The sequence below is a fragment of the Lepidochelys kempii genome, chromosome 3 (assembly GCF_965140265.1).
Source record: "Lepidochelys kempii isolate rLepKem1 chromosome 3, rLepKem1.hap2, whole genome shotgun sequence".
NCBI classification, from domain to species: Eukaryota; Metazoa; Chordata; order Testudines; family Cheloniidae; genus Lepidochelys; species Lepidochelys kempii.
The window spans coordinates 118,924,125-118,939,872 of record NC_133258.1 but is presented as its reverse complement, the minus strand read 5'-3'; the positions used below and the strand labels follow the sequence as shown (position 1 = coordinate 118,939,872).

General features: G+C 39.4%; 1 protein-coding gene across 13 annotated transcripts in view; it reads right to left on the bottom strand.

The window, feature by feature from the left end:
• Positions 1 to 573: 573 nt before the first annotated feature.
• The window catches only part of ARID1B (AT-rich interaction domain 1B), a 404,857-nt gene continuing 389,682 nt past the window's right edge, over positions 574 to 15,748 (bottom strand). For 6 of the 13 annotated variants that reach the window (XM_073337737.1, XM_073337738.1, XM_073337739.1 and 3 more), the window contains 5 exons: positions 15,299 to 15,415; positions 12,514 to 12,610; positions 8,459 to 9,248; positions 6,547 to 6,677; positions 574 to 3,619 (listed from right to left, as the gene is read on the bottom strand). In XM_073337737.1, the coding sequence (XP_073193838.1) occupies positions 1,889 to 3,619; positions 6,547 to 6,677; positions 8,459 to 9,248; positions 12,514 to 12,610; positions 15,299 to 15,415 (2,866 nt within the window). In that variant the 3' untranslated portion in view covers positions 574 to 1,888. The remainder of the gene's footprint in view (positions 3,620 to 6,546; positions 6,678 to 8,458; positions 9,249 to 12,513; positions 12,611 to 15,298; positions 15,416 to 15,748) is intronic. The other 7 variants (XM_073337744.1, XM_073337742.1, XM_073337746.1 and 4 more) reach the window with 5 other exon arrangements.

Sequence of the window (15,748 nt, the reverse complement as noted above, 5' to 3'; positions counted from 1 at the left end):
GAATGGGAGTTCCAGGAGCTCAGCACCTCTCAGAGCGAGATGCCATGAGTGTTGTAAGCATGCAATAACATATAGAATATCAAGGAGCATGTGTGTGTTTACTGTGAATGCCCATATCACTTGGTGCATTGTGCCTTTACCCAGAAGAAAGAATTACAGGTAGTTAGTACAGATCCATTTCTTCAAGTTGGTTCGGGCTTTAACAAAAATCTTGTGTGTCACTTTTTCTAATATTCTTTTTATGATCCCTGACTGTAGCAAGTGGAGTGGATACCTGCTGAATCAGCACTATCCACCAGCTAATCACATCTTCTCCTTTTAAGATCACCTTTTATAAGTAATAACTGGTATCTATTCTCTGTAATCTCAGAAAAGAGTCTTCCAAAAGGAGAGTAAATTACTGTATCACTTGATTAATATTACAGATTAATATCTTTTTAAAAGTCATAATCATAAGGGTGTGGGGGGCAGAGAATAACTATTATTGCAGTTTCTTGTACCTGGTTTGTTTTTTGGTACACTACATTGAAACTAGAACATTATTCAAGAACACCCATCACAGTGCTTAACAAGATTTAATGTACATTTATTCTTAACATGTGGAACATATAAAGATTTTATACTGAATAAATGATATTCATTAAGCCAGAGGAAAAGGAGGAATTTACATCAAGTTTTTTTTCCTTTTTAAACTACATTATCTTGAAATACAAATGCGGATTCTCATCACTGAAAAATCTTTGAAGCTGTGTTTCTTCCTTTTTTTCTGTATATATTTTTTTTGTCTGTAGACTGGTAACCATTTTCTTAAATCAATCCATACGTAACCATTTCCACACCTTGATTTATAAAGCAAATTGTGATCGGCTGCTCTCCCGAAATAGAGCATGACTTTATACATACAGAAACTTGTACATTACCCTCGGGTTTTTTTGGAGATATGGCCCAAATGAAAGGAAAAAAAAATTCTACTGTCACTTTGGAGTTACCACATCATGGAAAAGAAACTAAAAACTTTGTACTTAAAAAAAAAGATGAGGGCATGTTTAATGTACAACTTCTATATACATCACGGCCCTTAGGCAATAAAAAAAATATTTAAAAAAATGATTAAAGGAATTGTGAAGAACTGTCATTGTGGAAGGTCAAACAACAGATGCAGACAAGACAGTTCTGGTGAGGAAGCAATTTACGTTTATCGTCGTCAGGTTTGTGTTTAAAATCTTTTAAACTTTAAAAACATTTTTTTTTGTTTTGCTCCTAGCCTAATGTAACCATTTCTCCTGTTGAGAAACCAATATCATTTTGTATTTTGACTACTGACTGACACCCTCGGTGATCCCCTACACCTACATCACTAGAATTTTCTATTGCACAGAGCTTTGGGTGATGGTGTATAGATTATTTTTATTTTTCCTTTTTTTGAAAAAATAAAACACACAGGAACTTGGTATGTTGGTTTTTTTTTTCACCTTTTCATTTCAAAGTGGTGAGATTTCTTTTCCCCCATCATATAATGGTTTGCCACAATTTTTTTAAAGTCACTAGTTCGCTTCCCAAAAAATATGTAATACAAACATGGAAAAGAACATTGAAAAGGATAATCTATGGAAAAAAAGTGTGACCTTTGAATGTACTAGACAGCAACTTTGGTTAAAAAAAAATAAAATAAAAAGATGTACTTATACACATAGACAGCAAATATTAATTTCATAACTGTTCAAATTAATAATTTCTTTAATTCCCAATTGGTAAATAGTGAATGGGGCAGAGGAGCAAAGATTCTTTTTTTTTCCTTCTTCCTACGCTGGATAAACAAGAACAGAAAACAGCCAGTTATATGTGACCCTCTAATCTCCACTCACACATGCTTGGCTTCTCACTTATGTCATAACTGCCCAATCTGAAAAAGTACATCACAGATGACAGATGCAACCATAGAGTTCAGGACAGCAGATATTGAGATATCCAGCAAACGACCCTCATGCAAAAGGAACTCTGAGCGGTTCTCGTCCACTCTAGCCATGGCTAGCAAGGCCTTGGCTGCCCTGCACATCATGTCTACGCTAGGTGGCTCCAGAGGTGGAGGCTGCATGTGCATGAGGTTATGCTGGCTCTGTTGGTACTGGGCCATAGTGACCCCATCCTCCAAGAAACTTATCAAATTTCCAATGCTTCCCTTCTGCACAGCTATTGCCCTTGCTGCTAACACGTCCCCCTGGGCAAGGTTCGATAAGAGAGCCATGGACATTTCTCGGCAGACTGGGTTTTTGCGGTCCCCAACGTACCTAACTAAAGTAGCGTAGAGTTTCTCCTGACGACTGAATGGGGGAGTGGCCAAGATAAGGTCCACATTATTGTCCTGGATACTGAGCTTACACAGGGTCTCCAGCACAAGTCTTTGAGGCGATAGGACTGAGTTGGGCCCCACGGTTGGAAAAGGATCCTGTGCCTCTGCAGATGGGCACACCATCCAGTGCAGCAAGCCATCCAAAATTGGCAAACAGATGCTTTCTGTATAAGCAGACAAGTCTAGCTGCCCAGAAATGTTGGCTAATGTGACCAATGTATTATCCCTCAAGACCTCGAGGCAGTCCCACCACCACTCATCCTTGCTGCAGGCCACCCCTTTGTCCTCCTCTTCCTCTTTCTCATATGTCTGCGGCGCTCGCTTTCTTTCCGGATGCTCATGGTGAAGGAGGATCAACTTTCCCAGGATCAGCACCAAGCCTGGATGTTTGGACATTTCGGCGTCATTGCCAGGCACAAAAGACAAGCTACGGACAATATTTGACACACAGATGCAGCGTTTAGCCAAGGAGTCTTGCCAATGAGTTATGGTGCATAGAGGAGTCTCATCCCGACTCCTTGGCTCATCTTCTAGCAGTTTAATATTCCGGTGGCTTTTGGCTTGATGGATTCCAAAGGGAAATTTACTGCTCTCTGTCTGGGAACCAGGGTTTGAGTCTTCGGGCAATGCTCCTGGTCGAGCTGACAGGACATCATCGATGGTAGCTGTTATACTTTTTTCCTGTAGTTCTTCGGGTTCACCTTTCCCCTCTAGATCCTTCTTTTTGCTTGGAGAGTTCAAGGCCGGAGGGGCCCTCCTTCGTGGAGGAATCTCCATCTTGCTCTCAAAGTGAGTCTGGATGTGTTCAGTTGTATCACCCCCACCAAGCTGCCAGTGGAGAAGCCCACTGTTGAATTCCTGAACACGCCCCAGTTTGTCAGATCTGTCAACAACAAATAGATTATTTTTCTTTACAATCTTTATTGGCAGCTTGTCAAATTTACTGGCTTGTTTTGGCCTCTCACTTGGATCAGCAATGGCACTGGGAGTGGCAAAAACAGTGCTCTTTTCTTCTCCTTCTGTTTTTTCTATTTCATCTTCCTCCTCCCACTCTTCCTCCTCCTCTTCCTCAAAGTAGTCAATACATTCATCATTTTCCTCCTCTTTTCCAGTATCCACTGCTATGGACTGGCTGTCATCCTTCTTGACTGTGTTGTGATCAAGTGCTTTGTGACCTGGATCTCCCACTTCATATTCCATAAGGATTCCAAAAATGTCAATCAGGCATTTTCTGAAATATTCTACCAAAAGCTCAAGAAATCCAGATAACTGGAGAGAGAAAAAATAAAACACAAGTCAAAAACTCAGATGAACATTTTAGACTGCACGGAATTTGTTAGTAGCAATGAGCATATTCAAATGATGCTAAACAATCTGTTCCACCTTGTATTTAGCAGTGACACACTGAGTTAGTTTCCAGACCTGAAGAAGAGCTCTGTGTAAGCTTGAAAGCTTGTCTCTCTCACCAACAGAAGTTGGTTCAATAAAAGATACTATCTCACCCACCTTGCTTCTCTAATATCCTGGGACCAACCTGGCTACAACAACACTGCATACATATTTCTATGAACATTTTCACACATCCTACAAACTACTGACTGCCAAGCCTTGAATGACAAACATTTACAAAGGGAAATTCTTCTTTCCTTCTGACCACTCCTGAATTGGTGTAAACTGTCATAGCTCCTCTGACTTCACATGAGCTAAGATGATCTACATACGTTAAGGACCTGACCTACTGTCTCTAAACCAACTTTCCAATATGTGGGATTCTGGCAATGCTGATTCTAGGAGTTGATACTCTCCCCCCCTGTATGATGTATATAGCAGAATAGTTTTCATTATGTCCATGCATATTTGAAAGCTGTTACCGGCAGGCAGTTCTCTATACTGTAAGATATCCTCAAAAGTAGTTTTCCTATGTGTTTAAACCTGGATTTATGTGTAATTATTGTACTACTGGAGGCCAACACTTGGATTCCTGATTCTGGTTCACCCTCAGTGGCTTTGTGTCAAAGATGAATTACTGTTACTACATTCAGTCCCAAACGTCTGCCTATTAATTGTTCTTATTAACTATGGAATAATAATCAGGGATCCTAGAAATCCATTTGCCACAGAAAAACATGGAATTTGCATTTTTACAGAGAATCTTTAGTTTTTACGTTTAGTGAAAAAATAAAAACATGTATTAACTACTCACTAAATTTTACTGAAATACCAGTGTCCCTTATTCAATGCACGCAACTTCCCTCTCTTGTGGTTGATTTTTGAATATGCTTAAAATTAACATACTCCAATAAACTGCTTCCGGTGTATTCAGGTTACTCAATGGTGTATAGGGGTTTGTGTTTTAATGCAGCTCAAATTTCATTTCAGCCTTCAGATGTAATTAAAGTTACAAAAAGATGCCAAAAACTTTAAAAATCACCCCTAAGGATCATCTCACTGAGTTTGGCAAGGACAAATTTCATGCTGATGATAATGTGTTGTTCTGTACTGTATGCAGCAAGGCTGTAGATTACATTCGAATTGTAGAATACATGGAAAGTGTTAAACATAAACTGAATGACAAAAAAGGAAAACAAGAGCCTCAAACAGTGGGGCCATCAACAACAGTAAAGAAACAATGCACTGTGACTGGATTATTCCAGTGTTTTTGTGCATTTAAAAAAAACCCTATTTCCCCAAAATATAGAATACAGACACAGAAGTATTTGGTATACATAAGAAATACAAATTGCAATTCTATTAAATTGATTATAATGATTAATGGTACTGGTAGGCTTCAAACTTACTTAATTGCAAATATATCAATAAAACATTGTATTCATCTGATACCTATATATATTGTGGCTTGGGAAACTAAAGTTCAGCGTTCAACTTTAATCGTGGAAAAGCATGGATTTTTATGTATTTTTATTGGAGAATGTTGTTTTTTTCTGTCATGGAAAACTAGGATCCCTGATAATAACTATTCAGTGAAAATGTCCCATCTTACATCCAATTTCTATTTTTCTACAGTAGTTTTATTTTATTGAGAGGACAAATATGTTCATATTCTATGGTTCTCTTAAGACTTCCAAACCCTTAAATATTAAAAAAAAAAACCCCACCCCAAATAAAAACCTACATTTAATAACTGCAGAAATTTCCAAACATCATATGAAGAAAAGGAGTACTTGTGGCACCTTAGAGACTAACAAATTTATTTGAACACAAGCTTTCGTGAGCTACAGCTCACTTCATTGGAAGCTTATGCTCAATTAAATCTGTTAGTCTCTAAGGTGCCACAAGTACTCCTTTTCTTTTTTGTGAATACAGACTAACACGGCTGCTACTCTGAAACCAAACATCATATGGAATCTTGATCAGCAGTTCAAATCAAGCCCAAGACAATAATACCCAAAAAATCATAACTGATGGCTGTACAGTGTTTTGTGTGAAATAAATTGGAGGTTTTAGACCCAGTTCTAATAGACTATATTAAAAATTGCCACCAAACTGGCACAGAACCGCATCAAAAAAGTGAAGGATTAAATGGGTCAAAGTAACGAAAAGTAATAGAAACTCTATTCTACATAGCATAGGTTCTTAAACCATACTCATCACCATAGTATCTGCTATCTTGATTACTAGAACAGGGCTGAGAAACACTGGAAGGTAGTGTAGGAGAAGCTTATACCATTAGATCCTGTGTTATACATGTCTTGTAGATAAATAGTGGATTTTGGTTTTAGCAGCATTATCGATCTGACACCTTTTGTGAAAACATAATTCCTCATTTTGTAAAAACGTCCAGTTTAAAAAAAACCCAGTATCCTGATATGCCTGGTGCTAACAGCCAATGTTTGTTTTAATGTACCTGACCCAACGAATACCTCAAATGAGTATGTATTCATGGACGTTGCCTTCTCCCAATGCTGAAATGCTCCTATACCTTAACTGTCCATTTTCACAAGAGATATTCCTCATTTTAAGTTTATAATCTACCCCATCCCACACTAGCCTGGGTTCCTCTTGTAGTTCATTGATGTTCAATCAGCAAAATTGAGGTTATGGAATCTTTTAATTTACGTTTTTAATTTATGCTAATGATAATTAATTTTAATGGACTCACGCAATCATTTTTCTGTGTCCCTCAATTTGAATTTTTGATCTTATCAGGTTGAGAGGTAAAGTGCCATCTCACCTACCTGCGAAAGGTTGAAAGTAGCAACAGTGCTGTCATCATACAGAAGAATATTAATAGTGTCTAGAGCCCAGGTACTTTCAGCCAAAAGGCCAGATTTAAGAGACATCATCACTCGCCAGGCCTCAGGAGTTACTGGAGAATGAGAGAAGAAAAAAATATTAGAAGCAGTGCTTTCTAGCGGAGAGTCGGTGGACTTTCAAGGGAGACTTCTGACATGCTGACTTTAGAGAATACAAACAAGGTAGTCTGCTAAACAGGGTGTGTTCAGGTTCTAAATTATGGCACTGAGCATCACTGCTTCCACCATGTGGTCCAGTTCTTCTTTTGCCTTTCTGGCAGAACAGATGTGAGCCTTGTTTCTAGTGAGTACTTGAAACTGGCAGTTTTTCTTGCCTTTCCTCATGGTGAGATGCTTTTACTAATGTTTGAATAGTTGAAAAAAATCTATAAAACAAGTTAAACAAAACAAAGAGTACAGTGATCATTTTGTTTCTGCCCTTTACTTCTGTGTTGGGGTGGCAGCTGGAAGGAATGCTGAGTGTATCTTTATCACTCAGAGATGTATTTAATTAGTATAACACACTGCAGAGATCATACAGTGAAAGTATCAAAAGCAATGAAAACAGCCAGGTGTCTCAGTGACTGCTATGCTGGTTCTAACTCAGGAACTTGGCTGAGGAGACTGATATGATGGAAGCTGCAACTAAGAGGGCTTCACATATGTCATCTACCATCAGTATGAGGAAGAGGAAAGGACAGAACAGAACAAGTCAGAAAGGACATGAACAGAAATGGGAACTTGAACGAGTGAAGTGTAGTAATGGGTTCAGTCAAAACAGGAAAATATTTGGGAATAATGTGGAGAAAAATAATAAACTTTCAATTGTACAAGAGTAAATATTATGGGAACGAGCACTAAATCATAGTTGATGCTATAAAACATAATCTCCCCCAGAAAGTTTAAAATAATTCTTTAATTTAAAAAACAGTCTCTCTTAGATTATTTGAGTGATTTTTAAGAATATTTTCCATGCTCGTCAATGAGATGCAACCCGGGTCTATCCAAATGTTAAAGAAGTCCCAACTGCGATAAATATATAGTGCATGACTCAACTCACTGAGGATCTTACACTAATATCCCTACACTGGACATACAGTTACACAGCATGCCAAGTCAGAATGGCCTCTTGAATCTTACCATTATGATTTCACACTAACATGTTTCCACCTTCCCCCCAAATATCACCTCCAAGAGCACATTCCTACATGATACCTAGGAGATACCTTTAAGTGCATTCGCCCCTCAGCCACAGAAAACCCATCTCCACCAATAACACAAAGCCTTACCATTAGAGTGGCAGGGAAATTCTTATCCTGGCTGGATATAAGACTTGCCATCAAAAAACAAAAGGTCATTTAATGAAGGTGTGTGAATGTAAGTAAACAATGCACCAACAAAAAGAAAAGGAGTACTTGTGGCACCTTAGAGACTAACAAATTTATCTGAGCATAAGCTTTCATGAGCAATAGCTCACTTCATCGGTGCTTTGGTATGCTTTCTGTGCCACAAGAACAAACTTTGCTCAGCTGATGGTTGTACTGACCATTGCGTAGGTGCTTTAGGGTAGCAGCTAACACATAGAATTTGAGAGCCTAAACTGCCTTAATTTTTTAACACAAAGAGAGACCTGTGGAGACTACAGGGCTCAACATTCCATGCTCCTTTTGTTCCCAGCTACTGATGTCCCATGTAGCATTTGCTGAGCTGTATATGACCCGTGGGATGACCACCCATTCTGTACAATTTTTTTGGTGCTATTATATTTTAACAGATAAAATCACTTTACATTTAGCTGAGTTAACCTAGATTCTTTACTTCTATTTCTGTATTTAGACCTTTGTTTGATGCTCACCAATATCTTTTGAGGTAATCTTTCGTCTTGGTTTTAAGACTGGTTGCGATGCTTCTACAGAGCCTGGAGGAAAAGTAATTTCTCGCCTAATTGGTGGTGGCTGGGGTGGAGGTCCTGTGACTTGTGACACTGGAACTGTGGGTATAACCTTCTGCATCTTCATAGAGGGTAAGAAAGGAGACTTGCTTGGAGACATACGGTTCTCTAAAGAGCGCTGGAAGGATGCTGGACTTGGAGCCCTAGAGATGTGGTTTGGCATTGAGGGTGGTGTCTGGTAGGATGACTGAGGAGGTCGAGTGATAGGCTGCATGGAGGCTGAGGATGACATGTAAGAAGGCTGACGTTGGTTGACATGAGAAGGCCACTGACTCTCATGGTTTATCCTCTGGTCAGGTACCATCATATCATCAGTGCGGTTCATCCCTGGATAGGGTGGAGCCTGTGCAGGGCCTCCAGGGCCTTGCCTGTTCTGGTAAGGGTAAGGCATATCATTTCGTGTTGGCCACATGTTCTGCTGAGGACCTTCGCTGGTGGATGATGACTGCATGGGGCCACCAATCATCTGCGGGGGTATTCCATGCTGCTGGATTTGTCCGGGGCCTTGCATCCTCTCCCTGTTATAAGGATATGGATACTGTCCCTGGATAGGCCTCCTGTCTGGTCCAGAGTAAGTGTTACTGTACTGGTTATACATTTCTTGCTGCTGATTGCCATACTGCATGTTATACATATCCCCTTCATGGCGTTTTGCTGGAGGCCCATACATGCCATCCATATGACGTTTATAGTTCTGAAAAAGAATGTTTTGGAGAAAGAAGCTCAATCATATTGACAGTCAGGAGTGATATTTAATATGTAATTTAAAAAAGTGACTGGCATCATTAGATTCCATGACACTAATATAAAGGCAACATTTCAGAATGAACACGTTACACAGGAGGTGGTAAAATAGTAGTTTTATAATTATTTTTTAAACAAAAGTTTTCTGTCTTTTCCTATCATACAAAATGTATATGAACTGGCAGAAAGCTCATTTTAAAAATCAAAAATCCTTAGGACTGCAGAGAATGCTGCTTATAGAGTCAAGCTAGCAATGCTATGGTTATGATTGAGCCAGCTTGCATATTAAGACCCGACTTTGATGTGCTTATAAAAACTTATATTTAAAAAAAATTACCACTGGATAAAATTTCTCATGTTAGCTCTCAATCCAGGGGTGAATTTTTTGCAAGTTTGGTAAAATTATATTGCTCACTTAGGACACATCTAGGCATGAAAAAGAAATTATCTTCACCAGCTAAGGTATTTTTTCAGTTTTTTTATTTTCGAACTACAAAAAAAAAGTCTTTTTAAAGTTTCAAACTTGTCACAGACTTAGTCTTCTTGGAGGACAAGTTTTGAAAGTCTTCTAACATCCCAAAGCACGATGCTTCTTCAAGTATGTATCCAGGACGCTGGAGTTTGAAACAGAGTATAAGTCAGGCAAAACAGGCTGACTGGTGGGAGAAACACACATCTCAGTTATGTCTGGTGTTCCAAAACCTCCACGCATCCCTGCCAAGAAGATGAATCCCTCTCCCTAAATTCCCTAATCACATTTCATGTGTGATTATTCCAGCAGTTAAATTCAAACATTCTATTTTGTTCTAGATAGGTGCTTATATGGTGCTCATCACCATAGTATCTGAACACCTTCCAGGAGTACATTAAGTGACATGACTAACATCTGTCATGTGTGGTTCTTTCTGTCTCTCATCCTCCCTCTGAAGGGGGAGAACTGTGAGCACAATGTAGTGTTTTGTTTTGACAGGGGCTGATATTTTGTTTTAAAATGTACATGCTGCTCTGTGTTTATGTTACAGAAGGCAGGGTGAAGAACTGCGCCTTTCACTTTGAGTGGAAGGCGGAGAGGTTTGTAATGGTCTTCAGTTCCTGAGGGAGTTTGCTTCACAGTTCAAGCCACACTGAATGTCATGAGGCAAAAAATGTGAATCAAATGTGCAGTTTTTGAATATATGATCTATATGGTAAACTCAAAGTTATGGCTCCCACAGAAACCTTAACTCAGTCACATTGCACAATGTATACTAATGTACTAAAGTTAACATCATATAAAATTCTATATGCATGCAATGTGGGTCAGTTAGAATTGCTGTGGGAACCATTAATTCTCATTTTCTCACTTTGGTGCATTGAAAATCCTAACCACTGAGTTGCATGAAAGTTTTAATTTGCCAGTGAGCTGTCAAGCTATTTCAGAAACAAAGGGTCCATGGTCGGCTTTAGGTCCTACACATCTACGTAATATACTGGGTCTGTGACATGAACTCTAATGCAAGACACAGAAAAACGGGCATCATGTAAAAAATTGTCTGAGTTGCACCACAATTTCAAATGGTTATGCATAAATCCACTTAGACCCTGATCCTGCAACACTTGTGCACATACTTAATTTAAAACATGCGAGTAATCCCACTTCAATGGGATTTCTGACATGATTAAAGTTAAACCTGGATGTGTTTGCTGGATTGGGATCTCAGACAGTCAGTTAACTCAGACGGAAGATATAGATGTAAAAGGGGTATAGTGGGACAAAAAGACAGCATGTCAATGGCACCTTTAAAGGAGGGTCCCACTATGATAATTCAGCCATTAACTCCCACCCAACCCTACGTCACACCACCAGCCTAACCTTAACTTTGTCCCCCTAATACGTGACAAAATATACAAAAAGGTCAAAATAATACATTATTAAGACATTACTGGAAATGGATACCAAGAATAGGAAATGAGATTTTATAGTTTCTTAATAATGTTAGTTTGACTATATATTTTTGCAAAGTTTAGGGAGTTCCCATCTTTCATGAGAATCTCGTTAGCTCATTTCCTGGATACCGTAGTGTGGGGTGTCACATGCTATTTTTGTTATTGATCTTTGTAATTTCTCCACTAAATCACCCCAAATTACTAAAAATGCTGCTCCTCAGCAAGACCAACAAACAAATGTGGAGTTTCTTGACCACGACATTTTGGAGATAGTATGAGAGAAAAAAGAGAAGTATAACATTTCAAAAGTGAATTTTAGATACATTTTCAAAACCCTGCAACTTTAGAGCTTCACTTCTGATCTTTACTGAACTTCCTAGAAAACCTCTGCCCCACACTGAGATGTTTTATGTGAAATTTCAGGAAGATAAATTTATTTTTGGGGAATCCTGGCATGTTTGAAAATCTGTCTTATTCTAGCAACCTAGCACCAGCCATAATTACAGAGAGAATACCAACTGCTTTATCATACATAGGGTGAAATCCTGGCCCCATTGAAGTCAATGGGATTTCTGCCAATGACTTTAATGGGGCAAGGGTTTGCACACATATTATCAATACATTTTACAAAACCTATGTCTAGAAACAGTACCCATATTTTCCAGCATATTCTGTATATTTTATATATTACAGAAAGGCTCAAATGTTTGAATGTTTAAAATATTTTTTCAATGTTAGTAATATATTGGAATATATCATCTGCTATATATTCAAAGTACATGATTCTCTCACATGCAGGTTTTATGATAGTCTTGGATTATCTGTGTGACACTCTATGCCAGCCTTAGCAACCAGGAGGCTTGGGTCTTTCTCTTCCTGCCAGACTTCCTTGGTTTCAGTTGCCTGCCTGACAGGAGTGCTTTCTGCTCTTCCAGTCAGCAGCTTTCCTATTTGTCTCTGCAAGCTGGGTGTGCAATATTATCAGCCTATGAATCGCATTGTTTTGATCTGCCTGCTTACTGTGCCTGGGGCTTTCACCTGTCACGGACTCCACACCACAGAATTGCAACTTTAAATTATACCCTTCAACCTAACTAGTACATGGCCTTGTTATCGCACATCCACTGCTAAAATGGGCCCTGATTTTGGCCCACACTATGTTGCTCACCTGTACGAAAACTACATGCATTTTAAGAATTTGTTTTAATTTCATATTATAAAGTATATTTTTGGGGGGTTGATATTTACAAAATAAATGTCATGAATATAAATGATTCCACCTCTTTTACCTGCTGCTGTGGATACATTCCAGGTTGATGTCCTCCATACGGTGGTTGTCCTGAAGGAGGTCCTTGCCCTGGATACTGCTGCCCATATGGTTCATGCCTAGAATGATGCATTCAAATCAGCACTTAGTACTGTTGGAACTTCCAAGCCACTGGAAAAATGAAATTGCTCTGATGATTCTACACCTTAAAGATGGCCACCACCACGAAACATTCGTTTTACCATACCACCTAATTTCCATACCAAGACTCTTAGCACAGTGATAGTAATTTAATTTTTAGAATGGATGGTGACACCTTTTTGGGCATGTTGCCAAAGTTGTTTGACCCCTACAAAGATGTCAATGAGAGGAAAATTAAGGACTTAACAACCCCCCGACCTGCACAAAACCAATTAAATTCCTTGGATTCCAACAGTCAGGAGCTCTCAGGTATTGCACTAATTCAGCATTAAGACTATTGGTGGAAGTCAGCCGCAAGGATGTACCCGAAGGAATTACTACACAGAGTATAAAGCAATATAGTTGTAACAGAGTGAAGCAGGATATATATTCTAGTAAATAAAATATCTGACCTACAGCGCAAAGAGGGTGTGTTCAAATTCTAAAGAGTTTTAAAAAGTGGGTCTCATCAAGAAACCCACTTTATGGAACATTAAAGACTCTACTGAATATAAAAAAATATTTTAAAAATTGGTTTAAACTGAATTTGTCATTTTCACTGGACCATAGTGGCACAAAATGAGTTTAAGTACAAAACTATGAAAAATATTTCAAGATGCTACACTTATGCGCTGGAGGTTTTAATAAAAAAATGTAGGATGACTAAGGCCCTGTGTAAATTACAATTTCACAGACTGCAAGGAAATTGTGAAATTAGTCCAATACTGTGATTTTTCCAACAGTGGGGAGGCAGAAGCAGAGATGCTCAAGGGATATTGGAAAAATCACAGGACTGGGCTAATTCGGCTGCTTGAGGTAGACCATGTGTGTGGGTGTGACCACATGGTGCCAGCCATCTGGCTCAGGCTGACGTTGCTGCATCCTGTCCAGCCAACCAATGGAGAGATTGTCAGTGGTGCTGACAATGTGCTTTGATTAGGAGCCCTGGCCCGCCCCACAGCAGCCTCTGGCAGGCCTGGGTGAGACACCATAGGAACTGAGACCAAAATCCACTACTTGGAGCATGAGCAGAAGGTAAGGGGGCTTGCTCAGCAGGGAACCAAAGGTGTTGAAGGGGGCCCTGACCTGGCAGTGGGATTGGGTTGTGTGTGTGTGTGAAGAGGGCCCTGCCGTGTGAGGGGGTTTGATGGTGATGGATTCCAGTCTGAACCCAATCCCCTGCCAGGGCTGGGCTCTCTCACACACCTGCTTGTGCTCGAAGCAGTAGATCTTGGTCCCAGTCTCAGCTCCCACTCCTGGTGGTGACTACTGTGGGGTGGGCCAAGGCGGGGCTTCTAACTGCTGTGTATTGTCATTGCCACCTCATGTCCCCACTGGCTGGCCAATCAGGAAGCAGCCACAGTGGCTGGGGCTGGAACTGAGCGTGGAGTGAAACAGGCCTCAATGTCCAGCACCATGTGGTGGAATTACCACTTCTGCCTCCCTACTGTTGGAAATATTGCAGCAGTGCCTATCCTATGAAATCCCAACACTTACCCATGATGATGATGTAATTTTTTTAAAACCTGCAATTTACATATGGCTTCAATGATGACATATTGTTCTTTTTTGAGGAATAATATAGCAGTTAATGAAATACTGTGTCATCAAGTACAGAGTTAAGGTTGCACTTACAAACTTACCTGTGGCAATTCCTGATTTTTTGAGTGCTTAACTGGGCATACTTTTAATTAATTTTTAAAAAAAATGAAACAGAAAATCACTTGAAGGGAAATACATGGAAAGCAGTAAGGATGATAAATACCTGGTGCTGATGGTGGATAGCAAATTGGATTTGAGCTTGCAGTGTGATACGGTAACACAACAAATATCAATTTCAGTTTGGGTAGTGTACACAAAACCACCCTGTCACAGACCAAAATGTTAGCAGTCCCTTTGCATACAATACGAAAGAGACCACACTTAGAATTTTGAACGCAGTTCTGGACACCAGAATACGTTTAAGGGCAATTCAGGAAAAAGGAGCAAAAAGATGAAAGAGCTGGAGAATTTGACTTCTTAGAAAGAATTAAAAGAACTAACAAGGCCTGATTATCAAGGTGCTGAACATCCACAACTCTCACTGACTTCTGTGGGTGTGGTAGGTGTTGAATATCTCCGAAAATCAAGCCAGACAGAGAGGTTATCTAATCAATGTCAAAAGAACTACTTAACTGATAGGAATTGTCTAGGGTTGTCTGAGGTAATATAACAGAGTAATGAGATGAAACTAGGCAAAGGAAAATGGAGGCTATATATCAGGAAATGCTCCTTAAGAGTTAGTGTTACTTAGACTATAGAATGGCCACCACCTGAGCCTCAGAGTTTGTATAACCCTCAGAGTTTGAATAATTTAAAACTAGAATGGACAATTTGATAATATAACATTGTGTACATCCTGTATTGGCACCAAATTGTGTGATTTCCTTTTCTAACATCTATAATTCTATGGAAACACACAAAAAATAGCTCTCCCAACCCCAAAAAACAAACCCAATGGAAAAATCTCTATAGCAACACACAAACAAATAACACACCAAGCTACTGAATATTCTGTTTACACACAATCAGTAGCTGCTAGGATTTAGGATTATCCAGATATTATAAACAGAGAAATCAATGTTCACCTCTGCTGGCCAGGGTAACGATTAGGAGAGTACATGCTTGGGTCACTGTTTGAAGGCACCATGTTGCTCTGACCAGGTGGTCCCATACTGCCTTCAGGACCCAGCCCATGATCCGACCTAAAAATGACAAAGGAAACCTCATTCTGTAAAAAGCACTTATTCTCCAAAATCGCCAAATCAATAAAACCTAATGGAAAGGATTCTTCTGGCCTAAAACCTTCTGCTGGGACCTTTAATCTGGCTGACAACACAGCAACGTGGCTTTTGTTGAACAAAATGATGACAGTTGTGTTATTCTTCCCCTACTGCTTCAGCCTAGGATTGTGAAAACTGGCCTACTATTAACTTAGGAGGCCAATACTGTACATCTGGCTGCCAGCAGGAAATGTTAGCAATGAAGCAAAACTGTACAACTAATTGATGGTAACGATGGGAAAAAAATTTCTACAG